Source organism: Rhodamnia argentea, chromosome 7 (assembly GCF_020921035.1).
Source record: "Rhodamnia argentea isolate NSW1041297 chromosome 7, ASM2092103v1, whole genome shotgun sequence".
In the NCBI taxonomy this organism is placed as follows: Eukaryota; Viridiplantae; Streptophyta; class Magnoliopsida; order Myrtales; family Myrtaceae; genus Rhodamnia; species Rhodamnia argentea.
Window position 1 is genome coordinate 29,903,805 of NC_063156.1, and position 13,274 is coordinate 29,917,078.

Below are 13,274 nucleotides of genomic sequence, written 5' to 3' on the forward strand. Positions count from 1 at the left end.
ATCTTTGTGGATGTTCTTCTTGAGTTTCACAGGGTATCAATGTCTGAGGAAACTTTAGATAGACTTGGTCTATTTACGATTCGTTTTGAACAAAACCAATCACGACACTAGAACCGTATACGAACTTAAACATCTTGGTCGGGCCTAGTACAAGTTCTTCAAATGGGATCAGCTTGATCTAACAAAGTGAGTCCATACCACACTTGCTTCACATCTATCTAAGAAAATGATTTTGTGGATCCATAACCACATCAAGTGCTAGCGGCGAAGCGGACGAAGGGCGATCCATGCTACATAACTACATCATAACTAACACCTTATCTGTTGAGCTACCTGGATTTACACACTGCCTTTTTTGTTTGGATTGTGTGATTAAACTTCCCAGTACAATGAAAACCACAAACAAGACAGTTTGGATATCCATTGAGGCATCCAATAGATGCACTGTCATGTGTCATCAATTGGTAGTGAAGGAGCTTTTGTAAAGTTCCTTAGAGATTTGTGTCTGTAGTTGCTCAAAGTTGAAGGTGAATATGGAGTGTTTAGCAATGCCAATCCAAATTTCCATAGGGATTGTAAGCTATGATACACCCTTACCATTCGATTTTGTACTAAACGACCCTTAAAACCCCATCTGTCCACTTCTCTCTCACGAGATTATTATCTAATTTAACATTTCACATCTCAAGACAAAGGAAACAAGAATGGAATGGAGGAAGAACGCTGCATAAATGATTAATATGTTAACTCCTTAAGAGAGAGTGAGTATATAAGGTGATGAAGCTTTATAAAGTAATTAAGAGCAAGTAGTGGGATAAAAGGATAGCTTTCTTAAGGTGTGGATGCAACATTTAATGGCTGAGTGATGTCCTACTCTTTGGAGGATCTCGAAGAAGAAGAAGAAGAAAAGCCATCGAAGCAATGTTCCGGATCGTGTTGATGGAAAGAGAACGGCATGGAAGAAGACGACGACGACGACGACAGAGGATTTGGCTGCAGAGACTGAAAATAATCACCCGCGGAAGCAGAAGAAGTAGGACCTTGTCCGTGGACAAAGCTGGGACGTGGAGCTGGCATGACAGAACCATCCATGAGTTGAGCCCCAACATCATTGTCACATGAGCTGAAAGCTGGAGGGAGCTCCTGAGATTGAGTCTGAGAAGCATCATTACCGCTACTATATGGTGGAGGCAAAGAGTGAACTCTTTCAGGGAAATTGAGCTTGGCTTTGTTGCCTTTGAACCGGAGGGCTGCCTCATCGTAAGCGAGTGCAGCTCCCTCCGCAGTGTCGAACGTACCAAGCCACACTCGAGCCGCCTTCTTCGGATCACGGATCTCAGCTGCATACTTACCCCACGGCCTTTGTCTCACGCCTCTATAGTTCCTGCTCCTCACCTCCAGCTTCTTGTTCTTCCCTGTTCCAAAGCATAATTAAGCGTGCTGACATCAAAATACACACAATACTTCTCTACATCACAATCACTGCTCTTCTACACTGTGTGGTGATTGAAATGAAACCCTATGTATACATAATAGAAGAGCTTGCGTTCGCGTGCTCGTGCAAACCCTTGTTAGCATTTAAAGAAATTGAAGGCATCCAATCCTCCTAGTAGTACTATAGCGTTGTAGCCTTACCTTGTGCATCCGGAACCTGATGATCGTGAAGCGAACTTTGAGATAAAGATGCTGATGAACTGTGGGATGCATGATGAGATGCAGCGGCAGCAGGGTTTGCGATGACTTGAGTGAGGGCGGACACGATGGCAGATCTGTCCCGTTGAGATCGGGCCGTTTCCATCAAGCTCGAGGGGTATGGATAAATGTCACTCTTCTGATCAGCACCCTCTTTCTCCTCCGATACATGGCCTGCTTGGGACTTGGATCTCTTCCAGTTTCTCCCCTCCATCAACAATTAATCCCCTCTCTCTCTCTTTCCTCTTTTGGTTAAGATGCCCGTCTTTGTCTACACACAGTCTCTCTCTCTCTCTCTCTCTCTCCCCCTCCCTCTGTGACTCAATGTTATAAATTTGTTCTTGATTGACTTGGAATATTTGCCGGAGAAGGAGAAGAGGGTTAGACTAGACTCAAGCGAGAAACCCTACATGAAGATTAGGGTTTTCCTGGTGCGAAACTGAGCTCTAAGGCTCCCATGTTTTTTTGTTTTTTTTTTCCATTTCATTTCATCTCATTTTCTTTGTGGATCTCCATTTTTTTTTACTAATTACTGTCAAATGAAAATATTTCAAATAACTTATCCAATGAACTGGCTGAGAGATAAAGTATGTGTCTTATTTTGATATTTATAGGAAGTCAACTTATCATCTTCCATATATCACTCATTTCTATGTATAATGAAATCATACATCCGTGCTCTCTTATCCTGTCTACTCTATAATCAACGAAGGACAATGCTACTCTTCATGAATGAAGAAAGCATATAGACTCACCGTTGTAATTAGACAAATATGATATGTTCGGTTGCGGCAATGCAGGGAGAATTACCAAAAATGTCCTAAACTTATTGCAATTGTGTCGATTCGGTCCTAAACCTTTTTCTTGCCTATTGAGTACTAAACCTTTTGCATTTATTTTAATTCAGTCCACCGATCAATTTTGGTCAAAAATCACCGGCGTGAGTAATTTTTACTAATATTATAATGTATTTCAAATTATTTACTTATTTATTTATTCCTTTTTTTTTCCTCCTTCTTCCTCCAGCCGATTGTAGCCAAAGGTGAGGGCCGACGAGGCGCAACCTCCTTCAAGGTGAGCTTCACTAGAGACCGGCAAGGTCTACCTCGCCGATCCTCGCCTCTAGCCGGTCACTGGACCTTGTGACCAATTGGAGGAAGAAGGAAGGAAAAAAAAAAGATGGAGACAGAAAAGAAAAAAAGAAATAAATAATAAATAAAAATTTGAAAAATAAATCAAAATAATATTAGAGATTATCCACGTCGGCGCCGGTCGCGTCACGTTAGCGATTTCCGACTAAAATTGATTGGATGGACTGAATTGGTACATATGGCTCAATTGGCAAAATAAAAAAAAGGCCATAAGACTCGAATTGCCACAATTGTAACAAGTTTAGGATTTTTTTGGTAAATTTCCTTGGAAATGACTATTAAGATGTATGCTTATTACGATCATATTTTAGACATTACAACTATAGTCTCTCGAGCAGTCAACATTATGACCGTCTTCTTATATATGTAACCGTTATGACTAACCTATTATAATATGAGTATATGTTTAACTACTCCTAGATTAATTTTTTTGTAAACTTCAAGATCCACCCTGATGGAACCCACACAAAATCTAAAATATAAGGTCCAGATTATGAATAAAGAGCGGTATGGTGGTACTATGAATACTTTATTGCTCCACAAGTCTTATTTCATTGTGCGAGGAAAGAAAGCAACAACTATTCCATTTACTAGATCGAACAAAGCAATCGTTGAAGTCGAAGAGTTATGGCATTATAGTCCTACTCTTTTGCTGCAGAAAGTGCTCACGTAACGTACATTTCTTATAATTAGACACAAACTTTGTCATACTAGCTCAAGTTTTTTTCTAGCACAGACATCAAACACTTTTGGTTCATTATATAATTCAGATTTGAAATCATGAACCCGCATTAGGACTTTTATTCTCAAGACTAAACGCCGAAAACAATAGGAGAAATGTTGAGATACATACATGTGTAAGAGATGTGTTAAAAAAAGAAAAAAATCCTCACATCCGATAATCGGTAAGGTATGGAGCAATTAATATATCATAGTTGCCCATTGAATATGTTGACGGACTTGAATTTGAGCTCCCTCTGAACAATTTTCTCGGATGATAGTATCGGTCTTTCGATCACAATAATTTAGTTTATTAGTTGCGAGATCTAATTCACTTAGCTTATAAAAAAAACTCGCCTAGCATATATCGGAATCGGGAATGCACAATACATCGCAGGCGATGATAATGCTGCACATTATAAAGTTCAAAACGACCTCACCTTATTTAAACTAGAATGTACATTGAACCATCTACTCTATAATTAATGACAAAGTGAAGCGATTTTCTTGTTTTGCCCATAAAAAAAGTTCAAGTTGACTCCGTGGTGAACCCCAGAAGTGAATTGATGGAGCAGTGAATCTCGTCGCAGCGTAAGGAAAGGGCCTGATCCATGTAAAAGTACAAGAACACAAACAAAAGATTTGCCTTAATAGACACGGCTGAGAAAGTTAAGCCCTATTCAATAATAATTACGCGAAATGAGAAAAGAAAAAGTCGTCAACCGTAACAGTTGTCACTACACTAGAAAATGTCCAAAAGGACTTGTTGTCACATCCCCATCATTGGGTGCCCTTGCAAAATTCCAATCCCACATACGCGGTTATAGCCTCAATCTTTGAAATAGCTAAGCGGAATGAGCTGCCGGTCAAAGTCAACTTTATGGCCTGGTTTTCTCGATGCAGAACAAAACAATCAAACTTTGTAATTATGTTGAATCTCGACAGGCATCAGATGCTTCTGAAACTCGGTCAATGACAAAAAAAAAAGGTTGACTACAAGGGCTCTCCTCATGGAGGGGTCTTTTTGTCCTGTACATGAGTCCCCACTCCTGCAGTGTAGACTAGCTAATTAAGCCTGGCTTAGTCATGCTCCTATATCAAATCTGGTGATTCTATACGTCGTTTTAGCTGAGTTGAGTAACAAAGGATAGGGGTGAGCATCGGTTCAAGATAGATATTGGAACCGGATCAATTTGTACGATCTAATTTGGTCCAATTTTCACTAGAAATAGTTTGGTTTTAGGGGTCAGGGTGTTGAACCGGACCGATGACCCTACACCAAACCCATTTCAACTGTATTTGTGATTTATTTTGTTTTCAGCTGGTTAGAATTTGGAGTAATCTTTTACGCCAACTTTTAAAATCTCCAATCAAAGTCAAATGTAAGACCCGATTTCTATGATTCATATTTTATATTACGCGTTTTGAACTTTTCATTGTTTATTTCATTTCACGTGTTCATCATTTATGGGTTGTTGCTTTTTTCTTCTTCTTCTTCTCCTTTTGCTTTTGGCAAGTGAAGATTTCTTCTGTTACTTTATCTTTTGTTCTACTTGATTAAGGGATGAGTTGGATAATTCAATGTTGCTTTAGATTTCTGTTGGCTTTGCTAAGTTTCGCGGTTATATATATACTATATGTTGATGGATGTGTACTTTGAAAAAGTAAGTCTGTCCTTTAAAAAAAAAACAAAAAAACAAACAAAAAAAGAATCGGTAGGCTCCCTGGATCAATCCTGAAACTAGACCAAACCAGCATGATTGGTCTAGGATAGATTCCTGTTCCTAAATCTAGAAACTGACCCTAATGCGGGTAGATTCTAGGTTTATGGTTGGACCAACCCAATCAAGGAATCCCTCCTCCGAGAAAATATTGGGTGAGTTTAATAGTCCACGTAAGCAAATTACCACTCCATTCATTGATTGCCATATGTCCGAATTGGGCCCACCTTTCAGACTTTTTTCTCTCCTCCGTTACTTTTTCTCTCTCCTCTCACTCATGCCGTCAAACCTCACCTCTTCTTTCGACCAAGAAAGAAAAAAAAAAAAAAAAAAAGCCCTCACCTCTTCTTCAGCCAGAACGAGCTTCGGATTTTGAAGCTCGCGTCCACAAGATGAAAATGCTTCCAGGCAGAGTTGCCATTGTAGAGCTTGCGACGCGACCGAAGTTCCAAGTGACCGGACAGTGGTCGGCGTCAAGCTCACAGAGCAGGGAGCTGCTGACGTGTGCTTTGGTGACGGTCGCTGAGCCTGGCGATGGCCTCGTCGCGCTTCTTGTTCTCGAGAATGAAAGGGAGGTTCGGGCTTTGGTTTCTATGAGGTTTGTGTTTTCCGAGTTTGGGTGTGAGTTTACGAAGGATTCTGCAATTTGAAGCAGGTTTTGATTTCTCCATTCGTTTCATCCAATAAAGCTCGAGGGGTTTTGCTCTTGAATTTTTCCTGCAAATTCGGTCATCATGTCGTGCACATCTCTGTTTGGAGCTTCAATGGCGTGCAAGCATTTTCTGTTTCATGGTGTGGTGCAGAAGGAAAGTAACCGAGGGGAGAGGGAGGGTAACCGAGCGGGAAAGGGAGGCGAGGGACAAAAAAAGTCTGAAAGGTGGGCCCAATTCCGACAGATGGCAATCAATGAATGGAGTGGTAATTTGCTTACGTGGACTATTAAAGTCACCCAATATTTCAAGTGGGGATCCCGACTAGGCGGATGATATCTTAAAACCTCTTCCTTGGAATCAATAAAATATTACATACATTCCATAAAATATTAAATGATAATTCAGACATTCGGGCCAAAAGAAGGAAAAAATAATTATATGTATATTTTGAAAAGACATGACAAATTATTATGTCATGTTGTGTATCAACATCTCCATTGCATGAAAGTTTCATGTGTTCTAGTATTTAAAAAGGCTAGAGTCACAAACAGATTCTATGTTATAATAAGTATTTTGAAAGGCGTGCAGCAAAAGTCCGATACCTTTGCCCCGGAAAGATCGCCAAGAGGGAGCCTAAGTCTAAGTCCGTCAACATATCCAATTGAGTCCGCCTTCACTCAAAAGCTTAAGCTAATGAATTATAAGCCAACTAGAATATATTAACTACTCAACACCACATCAATTCTTCGGTGCGAGATTTTTCTAACACATCGCACACGAACATCTTAACAAAATAAGATCGGCCCGTTGGTAAGATAATGAAAGTACACGGTGCAGATAACATGTACGGTCTAATTTCTCGAATCACTTTGTTCAAATAATCTGGTATTCGAGCCGGATGCTTCAATTTAAATTCCACGGCGTCCCGCCAATCAATGAGATTAATAAATTTCATGAAATTGAAGGTTACCTGTCTTGTCATTTAAGAAAGAATTACTTGAGTGGTAATCTTCCCTAATTCGTACCCATCTCATTATTTATTAATGGAACTGTTCTTGTCATTCATTTTACGTTAAGAAGTTACAAAAATCTGCTCAGGAGTCGAGACCTTAAAAAGGCTACCCAAATTTAATGATGCGGTTACATTAAGTTAGCTCCTAAAATAGACTTACGAGATGAAAATAAAGACAATACGGATGCGGATAAGGTGCACACTGCGGGGTCTATTTACGATTTCGTATTTGACCCACCCACTTGAGTTTAGTTTTGATGGTGTCTTATTAGATTTCACGAAATCGGAGTTTACCAAGCTAAGACAAGCTTCCTTTTGACCTAAGAACAATGGACTTAATGTGAAGTCGTCGTATTGCCTGCTTGCATCCATCTCATTTAAATGGATAATACCAATCTAAGTATCTCCCCAACCCCAACGAATGTTTGGTCATAGCATAAATTCAGCCTGCTTTACCAAACTAAGACAAGCTTCCTTTTCGAAGTTCTGCTCGACTATTGATTAACTTGCATTTTTAATGAACTAGAATGGCGAGGAGGAACGACCGGCATTAGCCTCAAGCATCATAATGTACGGCAGCTCCTTACGGGGCGTTAGATTTAAATCATAGCTAATGACACCCACTCGACTCGAGTGAGATCATGATCACAACACAACGAGATGCAAAGTTGGCATTAAAAGCCCAAGTTATTTTGCAGCCGGAATAAAGGAGGTTCCAATTCACACGAGAGCCAGCATTAATTGACTTGAAAAACTCGCCTCGGTGGCACCCTCGACTTGCATGTTTGGACAAACTAAGATCCATGACTGTTATGTCTCGTCGGATTTACAATAGTTCTATGAGTGAACGAATGGTCTAAAGAATAAATGTAATGACCCATCATACTAGACAAACAATAACTTGTGATGCTGACGATTTGTCGAAGCCCAACATTCTCTTTTCTTTCACGTTAAAGTGACGGTGCGCGCCATTTCCCCCCATTCTCGACGACCTTGCATATATAGTTGAGAAAATTCCAAATAAAAATATAGAGTGCTCTTATTTTCTCATAAAGTAAAGCAAGTGCCCTTATTGTTTTAATGATCAAGCCATTTTCATCATTTATTTTTATTTATTTATTTTCCTTTATTCTTTTTTTTTTCCTTTTCTTTTGCCCTTCCTTCAGGCCAGAGGGCCAGTCTCAGGCGGAGACCGGCAAGAAATAAATAAACAAGAAAAAATATATAAAAATGACAAAAATGTCATTGATTGGCTCCGATGGCAATTCGGGTCCTTACTTTTCACAAGGGTCACTTGCACTTCAGGTCCGTCAAGTCCGCCATATGGTTTTGACAAAATCTAGCTAACTAATTGATTTGGAGAAGGTTATACTTATATCCATTTGCATGATTGTTCATCCCTTTAGTGTGAGAAGAGAAGCGAAATTGAAGTCCTGGATTTAGAGTATTACAGAAGGAATAGAAACTCAGTGAAGAGAAAATGATCATCGGCTCAGCTCAGCTCAGCTCAGCTCAACTACACGTCGAAATTCATTAACAGACTCCTCTCGTTGCGGTAGAAATAGACCACAGCACCAGCACTCTCATCTCCCTCACTAGTAAGGAAGGTCAAGATGGTGAGCGTTGGGAGCAGACGTGGAGGTGGAAGCAGAGGAAGCAGCAGAGGCGGAGGAGTGGCGGTGAGCATGGCAGAGCTGGCGGAGCTTGGTGGGGACGTACCAGATGCAGAGGCGAGGGTGCGCATTGAAGATGGCGTCGATGTCCCAGCCGGCCCTGCGCCCGGCGATGGTGACCAGGGGGTGGTAACAGGCTTGCCTCCAGGCGCCGACGTTCTCCCCGCGCTCCTTGAAGCTCTTGCGGAGGGCGTTGGAGGCGTGCTCGTCCAGGCAGTGCAGGGCGTAGCAGTGGACGTAGTGCCTCATCTTCGGCTTGTTTATGTAGCTTGCTCCCGCCTTCTTCGCGTACCTGAACACCTGGTTCGTCACCTGCATTGAGTCTTCTTGTTTGAATAACGCATGCATGTATGCTCGGTGGCCCGGGGGTACGTTCGATAGCAGGTAAAAGAACTAGAAGAGAGAGGGAGGGACCTTGGTGGGGCATTTTTCGCCCCGCTCCTTGGCCAGCGATTGCACTTGGAGGAGGAAGTCGCGGCACTGGTCGTAGAGATGGAAGAGGTAGTCCAGGCCGTTCTTCTTCCCACGCGCCACTTCCCCGGGCTCCGTCACTATGAAGGGGTGCTCCCTCTGCCTCCTCATCTCCTCCTCTTCCTCCTCCTCCTCCTCGACCTCTTCCGCGGCCGCTCCTTTCCTCGCGGCGGTGATGCGGTGACGATGACGGTGCTTCTTCCTCTGTTGCTGGACCCCCCTCGTCGTCCCCGCCGTGTCCGCGCTTCCCGCCCCGCCCACCTGATCCTTCTCCGTGTGCTGCACCACTTGTTCCTCCGACAGCCCTGCGTGGGGAATGACCATAATGACATCAGCCATAACGTCAGAAGAAGTAAAAGAGGGCCAAGTTAGGTTAGGTGGTGGTACCTTGGTGAGAGAGAGCATCGAGGAGGGGATGGTCGGTGGAGTGGAGGTGGTGGCGGCGGTCGTCGGCTTCGAGGAGGCGCCTGCGCTCGGCGCGGATGGCGGCTTTGATGCCGTAGCGCTCGCCGACGAGGAGGTCCCAGCGGAAGATGTGGGAGAGGGAGTTCATCATGTCGTCGAGCTCCTCCTCCTTCATGTCGAGGAGGGTGTTGGCGGTGAAACCCATCTCCGCGATCCTGGAGGCGGTGAGGTACCGTATCCCATAGGCCTCGAAAAGCTCCTCCAGTCCCCCCATGGTTCGCAACCCAACAACCGCAAATGCTTCAGGATCCATTTCTCTCTCGGCGCTTCAAATACAAATGACTCTGCAGGAGCGTAGGTGTGCGGAACTGTTGCTTGCTTGCTTTTGCTTGCTTCCTGGTTTATAAACAGATAGATGGTGGAATTGGATGGCGTTGCATGGGATGGGGACAGCAGTAACTACAAGTTGAAGTTGCTGGTCGAGAACGAACTAGACGAGGAGAGGAGAGGAGAGGAGAGGAGAGGAGAGTAACCTTGCGATTTGGGTCGTCATCGGGATTTGATCACTGACACACCCACTGTGTTTTGACTGTTGCTGCAACTGCTGGAACGGGTGGGAATCGAGTGGTCTTGTCACCAGTTTTGTTTCGTAGTTTGTGTCGTCGTGGGTTGCCCCACAGAGAAGAGAGAAAGAGAGAGGGCTCTGAAGGAATGTCCTCTTCTCATCTTTGGCCTCTGCCCCCCTCGCTCTTCTTTCCCATCAATTTTCGATCCCCTCAAGCACCCACTGTGCATTAGGGATCCTCTTTGTACATTTCCCTGATTACGTGGCAGATATGGATACCGACAAAACATTGACTCAACCTGCTACAAATTTTTTTTTTTGTCTAAACATAAATCCTTAATTTTCATTACAATCTTAAATTTGCATTCTTTAACTCTCCGTTAAAAATCGCCGTTAAACATTATAATTTCACGTCACCATAAAAAATTGTCAAATCCGTTAATTATGATGTATCTTGGCACATCATTTTTGTACTTTCATGAGATTCAAATCTCATATCGAGACTAAACTATTCCTTATTATGGGCACACATAAGATTATACATATTAACCATTAGGCTTGATATGTGTTGAATTTTGGTAAAGCAATCACAAAGAAGAACACAAGAATTACGAGGTTCGGCGATGTACCTACGTCCTCGGGCGAAAAAACTCTCTTATTTTGTCATGAGAGATCGGTTGCTATTGTTACGCAATTTGCACACAAGGGTTGCTACAACAAAGGAAACAAGCAAACCCGAAAAAATAGGAAAACTACCAAATATACAGATTTGCAACATATTTGCCTACAATATCTCCTTTCCTTTGAATAGGAAAAACGCAAATCTCACAATACCCCGCAAATATCGCCAATACTCCCCCTCAAGTTGGAGCGAAGACATCGTCGGAGGTCAACTTGTTCACCATATCCTGAAATACTCCCTTGGATAAAGCTTTGGTGAAGACATCAGCAAGTTGATCCTTACTACGAATATATGGCGTCTCTATTGTCTTGTCTTGAACCTTTTCCCTTACAAAGTGACAATCGACCTCTATGTGTTTGGTCCTCTCATGGAAGACTGGATTTGAAGCAATATGTGTTGCCGCTTGATTATCACAGAATAACTTCGTAGGTTTAGACATGGCATCACAGCCCAATTCTTGAAGCAATAGACGGAGCCATACGATCTCACTAGTGGCGGCAGCCATGGCTCGGTACTTAGCTTCTGCACTAGATCTTGCCACAACCGTTTGCTTCTTACTTTTCCAAGTAACAATATTTCCACCAACAAAAGTACAAAAACCTGTGGTAGATTTTCTATCCATAAGGTTGCCCATTAATCAGCATCGGTGAAACCTACAATCTCTGTATTCCCATTATTCTTCAACAATATTCCTCTTCCGGGGGAAGCTTTCGGATATCGAAGGAGCTGGTTTATCAATTCCATGTGCCCTTGTGTAGGTTTCTGCATAAACCGGCTTACATAGGCGACTGAATAAGCAATGTCAGGCCTAGTAATGGTTAGGTAAATCAATCTCCCTACCATACGTTGAAATTGCCCAATATCCTCTAATGGTGTTTCATTAGACACAATCTTCTTGTTATAATCCATAGGAGTGCTAGCGGGTTTAACTCCCAACTTACCAGTCTTTTTCAATAGAACTAGGACATATTTTCTTTGAGTCAAGAATAGACCTTTGTCAGAACTTGCTACCTCTATGCCCAAAAAGTACCTCAATTTTCCAAGGTCTTTAATGTTAAATTCCTTGCTCAACAATTGCTTAAGTTCCGCAATACCCGTTAAGTTCTTGCCAGTAATAATAAGATCATCAACATAAATGAGAATGACAACAATACCTTCACCGATCGCTTTAGTAAACATTGAAGAATCAGCTGTGCTCCTTTTGAAACCAAATCTAATGAGTGCAGAACTCGGTTTGCCATACCATGCTCTAGGTGACTATTTGAGACCATATATTGCCTTCTTTAATTTGCAAACCATTCCCTTATCACTCTCTGAGAAATGTCCGGGAGGTACATCCATATAGACCTCTTCCTCCAAGTCTCCTTGGAGGAAGGCATTCTTCACATCCATTTGAAACAACGGCCAGCCACGGTTAAGCGCCACGGATAGAAGGACACGAACGGTATTCATTTTCACTACGAGAGCAAATGTTTCCTTATAGTCTATCCCATAGGTTTGAGTATACCCTTTTGCGACAAGTCGAGCTTTGTACCTCTCAACCGACCCATCACTATTATATTTGATCTTATAAATCCACCGACATCCAATTGTCTTCTTCCCACTTGGCAATTTAACAAGTTCCCAAGTACGATTACGGTCCAATGCCCGAAGCTCATCTTTCATGGCATTCACCCACACACTGTTTTTACATGCTTCCAAGAAGGTATTAGGCTCCTGTTGATTTTCAACGGCAGATAAGAAACTTAAATACTTATGAGAAATTCTATCATACCCAATAAAATCTTGAATAGGATGCTGAGCAGTATAATATGTGGAAAAATCACGGAGCCGCGTTGAAAGCCTTGGAATGCGCGATGATCTGCGGATTGGGGCCGAGATAATAGGTACCGCATCTGCTGGAACTCCCTCTGTTGCATCGTCGGCGCCAACTTCCAAATCGGTCGCAACTTGAACAGGAGCAGTGCCGACATTTTCTATATTCATAGATCGATTCCCTTGAACAGTTGCTGTTGGAATTTCCTCTTGATCGAACATTGAAGGTTCGATAGGTAGGATAGGAAGCAAAAATTCAGAATAGTTATCTTGCTCCCCCTGAATTTGATTCTTGGCAAAAAACATGTTAGTCTCATCAAAAACAACATCACGAGAAATATAAACGCGCCTAGTACTTGGTTCATAGCATTTATATCCCTTCTTGACATTCGAGTATCCCAAAAACACACACTTTCGAGCTCGCGGATCTAGCTTGTCACCGCATTGAGAATGCACATAACACATGCATCCGAAAATTCTTAGGTGGGAGATACCAAATTTTCGGCCATACGGACTTTCAATTGGAACCTTATATTCCAACACCTTACTAGGCAAACGGTTGATTAAGTAGCAGCTAGTAAGAAGCGCATCCGCCCAATATGTCTTGGGTAAATTTCCCGAGAATAATAACGCTCGAGTAACTTCAAGTAGATGCCTATTTTTCCTTTCTGCGACTCCATTCTGCTGTGAAGTTCCCACGCAAGAGGTCTGATG

At 42.4% G+C, this 13,274-nt stretch overlaps 2 protein-coding genes across 2 annotated transcripts; both read right to left on the reverse strand.

The window, feature by feature from the left end:
* Positions 1–722: 722 nt before the first annotated feature.
* Positions 723–2,095, reverse strand: LOC115749583 (ethylene-responsive transcription factor ERF110-like). The gene is made up of 2 exons (XM_030686469.2): positions 1,636–2,095; positions 723–1,415 (listed from the first exon to the last, which is right to left on the reverse strand). The coding sequence occupies exons 1-2, from the start codon at positions 1,904–1,906 to the stop codon at positions 871–873; spliced, it is 816 nt and encodes a 271-aa protein (XP_030542329.1). The 5' UTR covers positions 1,907–2,095; the 3' UTR covers positions 723–870.
* A 6,449-nt stretch (positions 2,096–8,544) lies between these two features.
* LOC115749581 (leafy/floricaula homolog FL1) lies at positions 8,545–10,120 on the reverse strand. The gene is made up of 3 exons (XM_030686466.2): positions 9,481–10,120; positions 9,037–9,398; positions 8,545–8,934 (listed from the first exon to the last, which is right to left on the reverse strand). The coding sequence occupies exons 1-3, from the start codon at positions 9,809–9,811 to the stop codon at positions 8,545–8,547; spliced, it is 1,083 nt and encodes a 360-aa protein (XP_030542326.2). The 5' UTR covers positions 9,812–10,120.
* Positions 10,121–13,274: the final 3,154 nt, after the last annotated feature.

What these genes read in the sequence shown, in the direction of transcription:
- LOC115749583 (XM_030686469.2), bottom strand. Translation starts at nt 1,906, where the DNA reads ATGGAGGGGAGAAACTGGAAGAGATCCAAGTCCCAAGCAGGCCATGTA. An exon ending in TCAGGTTCCGGATGCACAAG is followed by an intron (nt 1,416 to 1,635) that starts GTAAGGCTACAA and finishes GCTTTGGAACAG; the next exon opens with GGAAGAACAAGAAGCTGGAG.
- LOC115749581 (XM_030686466.2), bottom strand. Translation starts at nt 9,811, where the DNA reads ATGGATCCTGAAGCATTTGCGGTTGTTGGGTTGCGAACCATGGGGGGA. An exon ending in CGATGCTCTCTCTCACCAAG is followed by an intron (nt 9,399 to 9,480) that starts GTACCACCACCT and finishes TTCCCCACGCAG; the next exon opens with GGCTGTCGGAGGAACAAGTG. An exon ending in GCGAAAAATGCCCCACCAAG is followed by an intron (nt 8,935 to 9,036) that starts GTCCCTCCCTCT and finishes GACTCAATGCAG; the next exon opens with GTGACGAACCAGGTGTTCAG.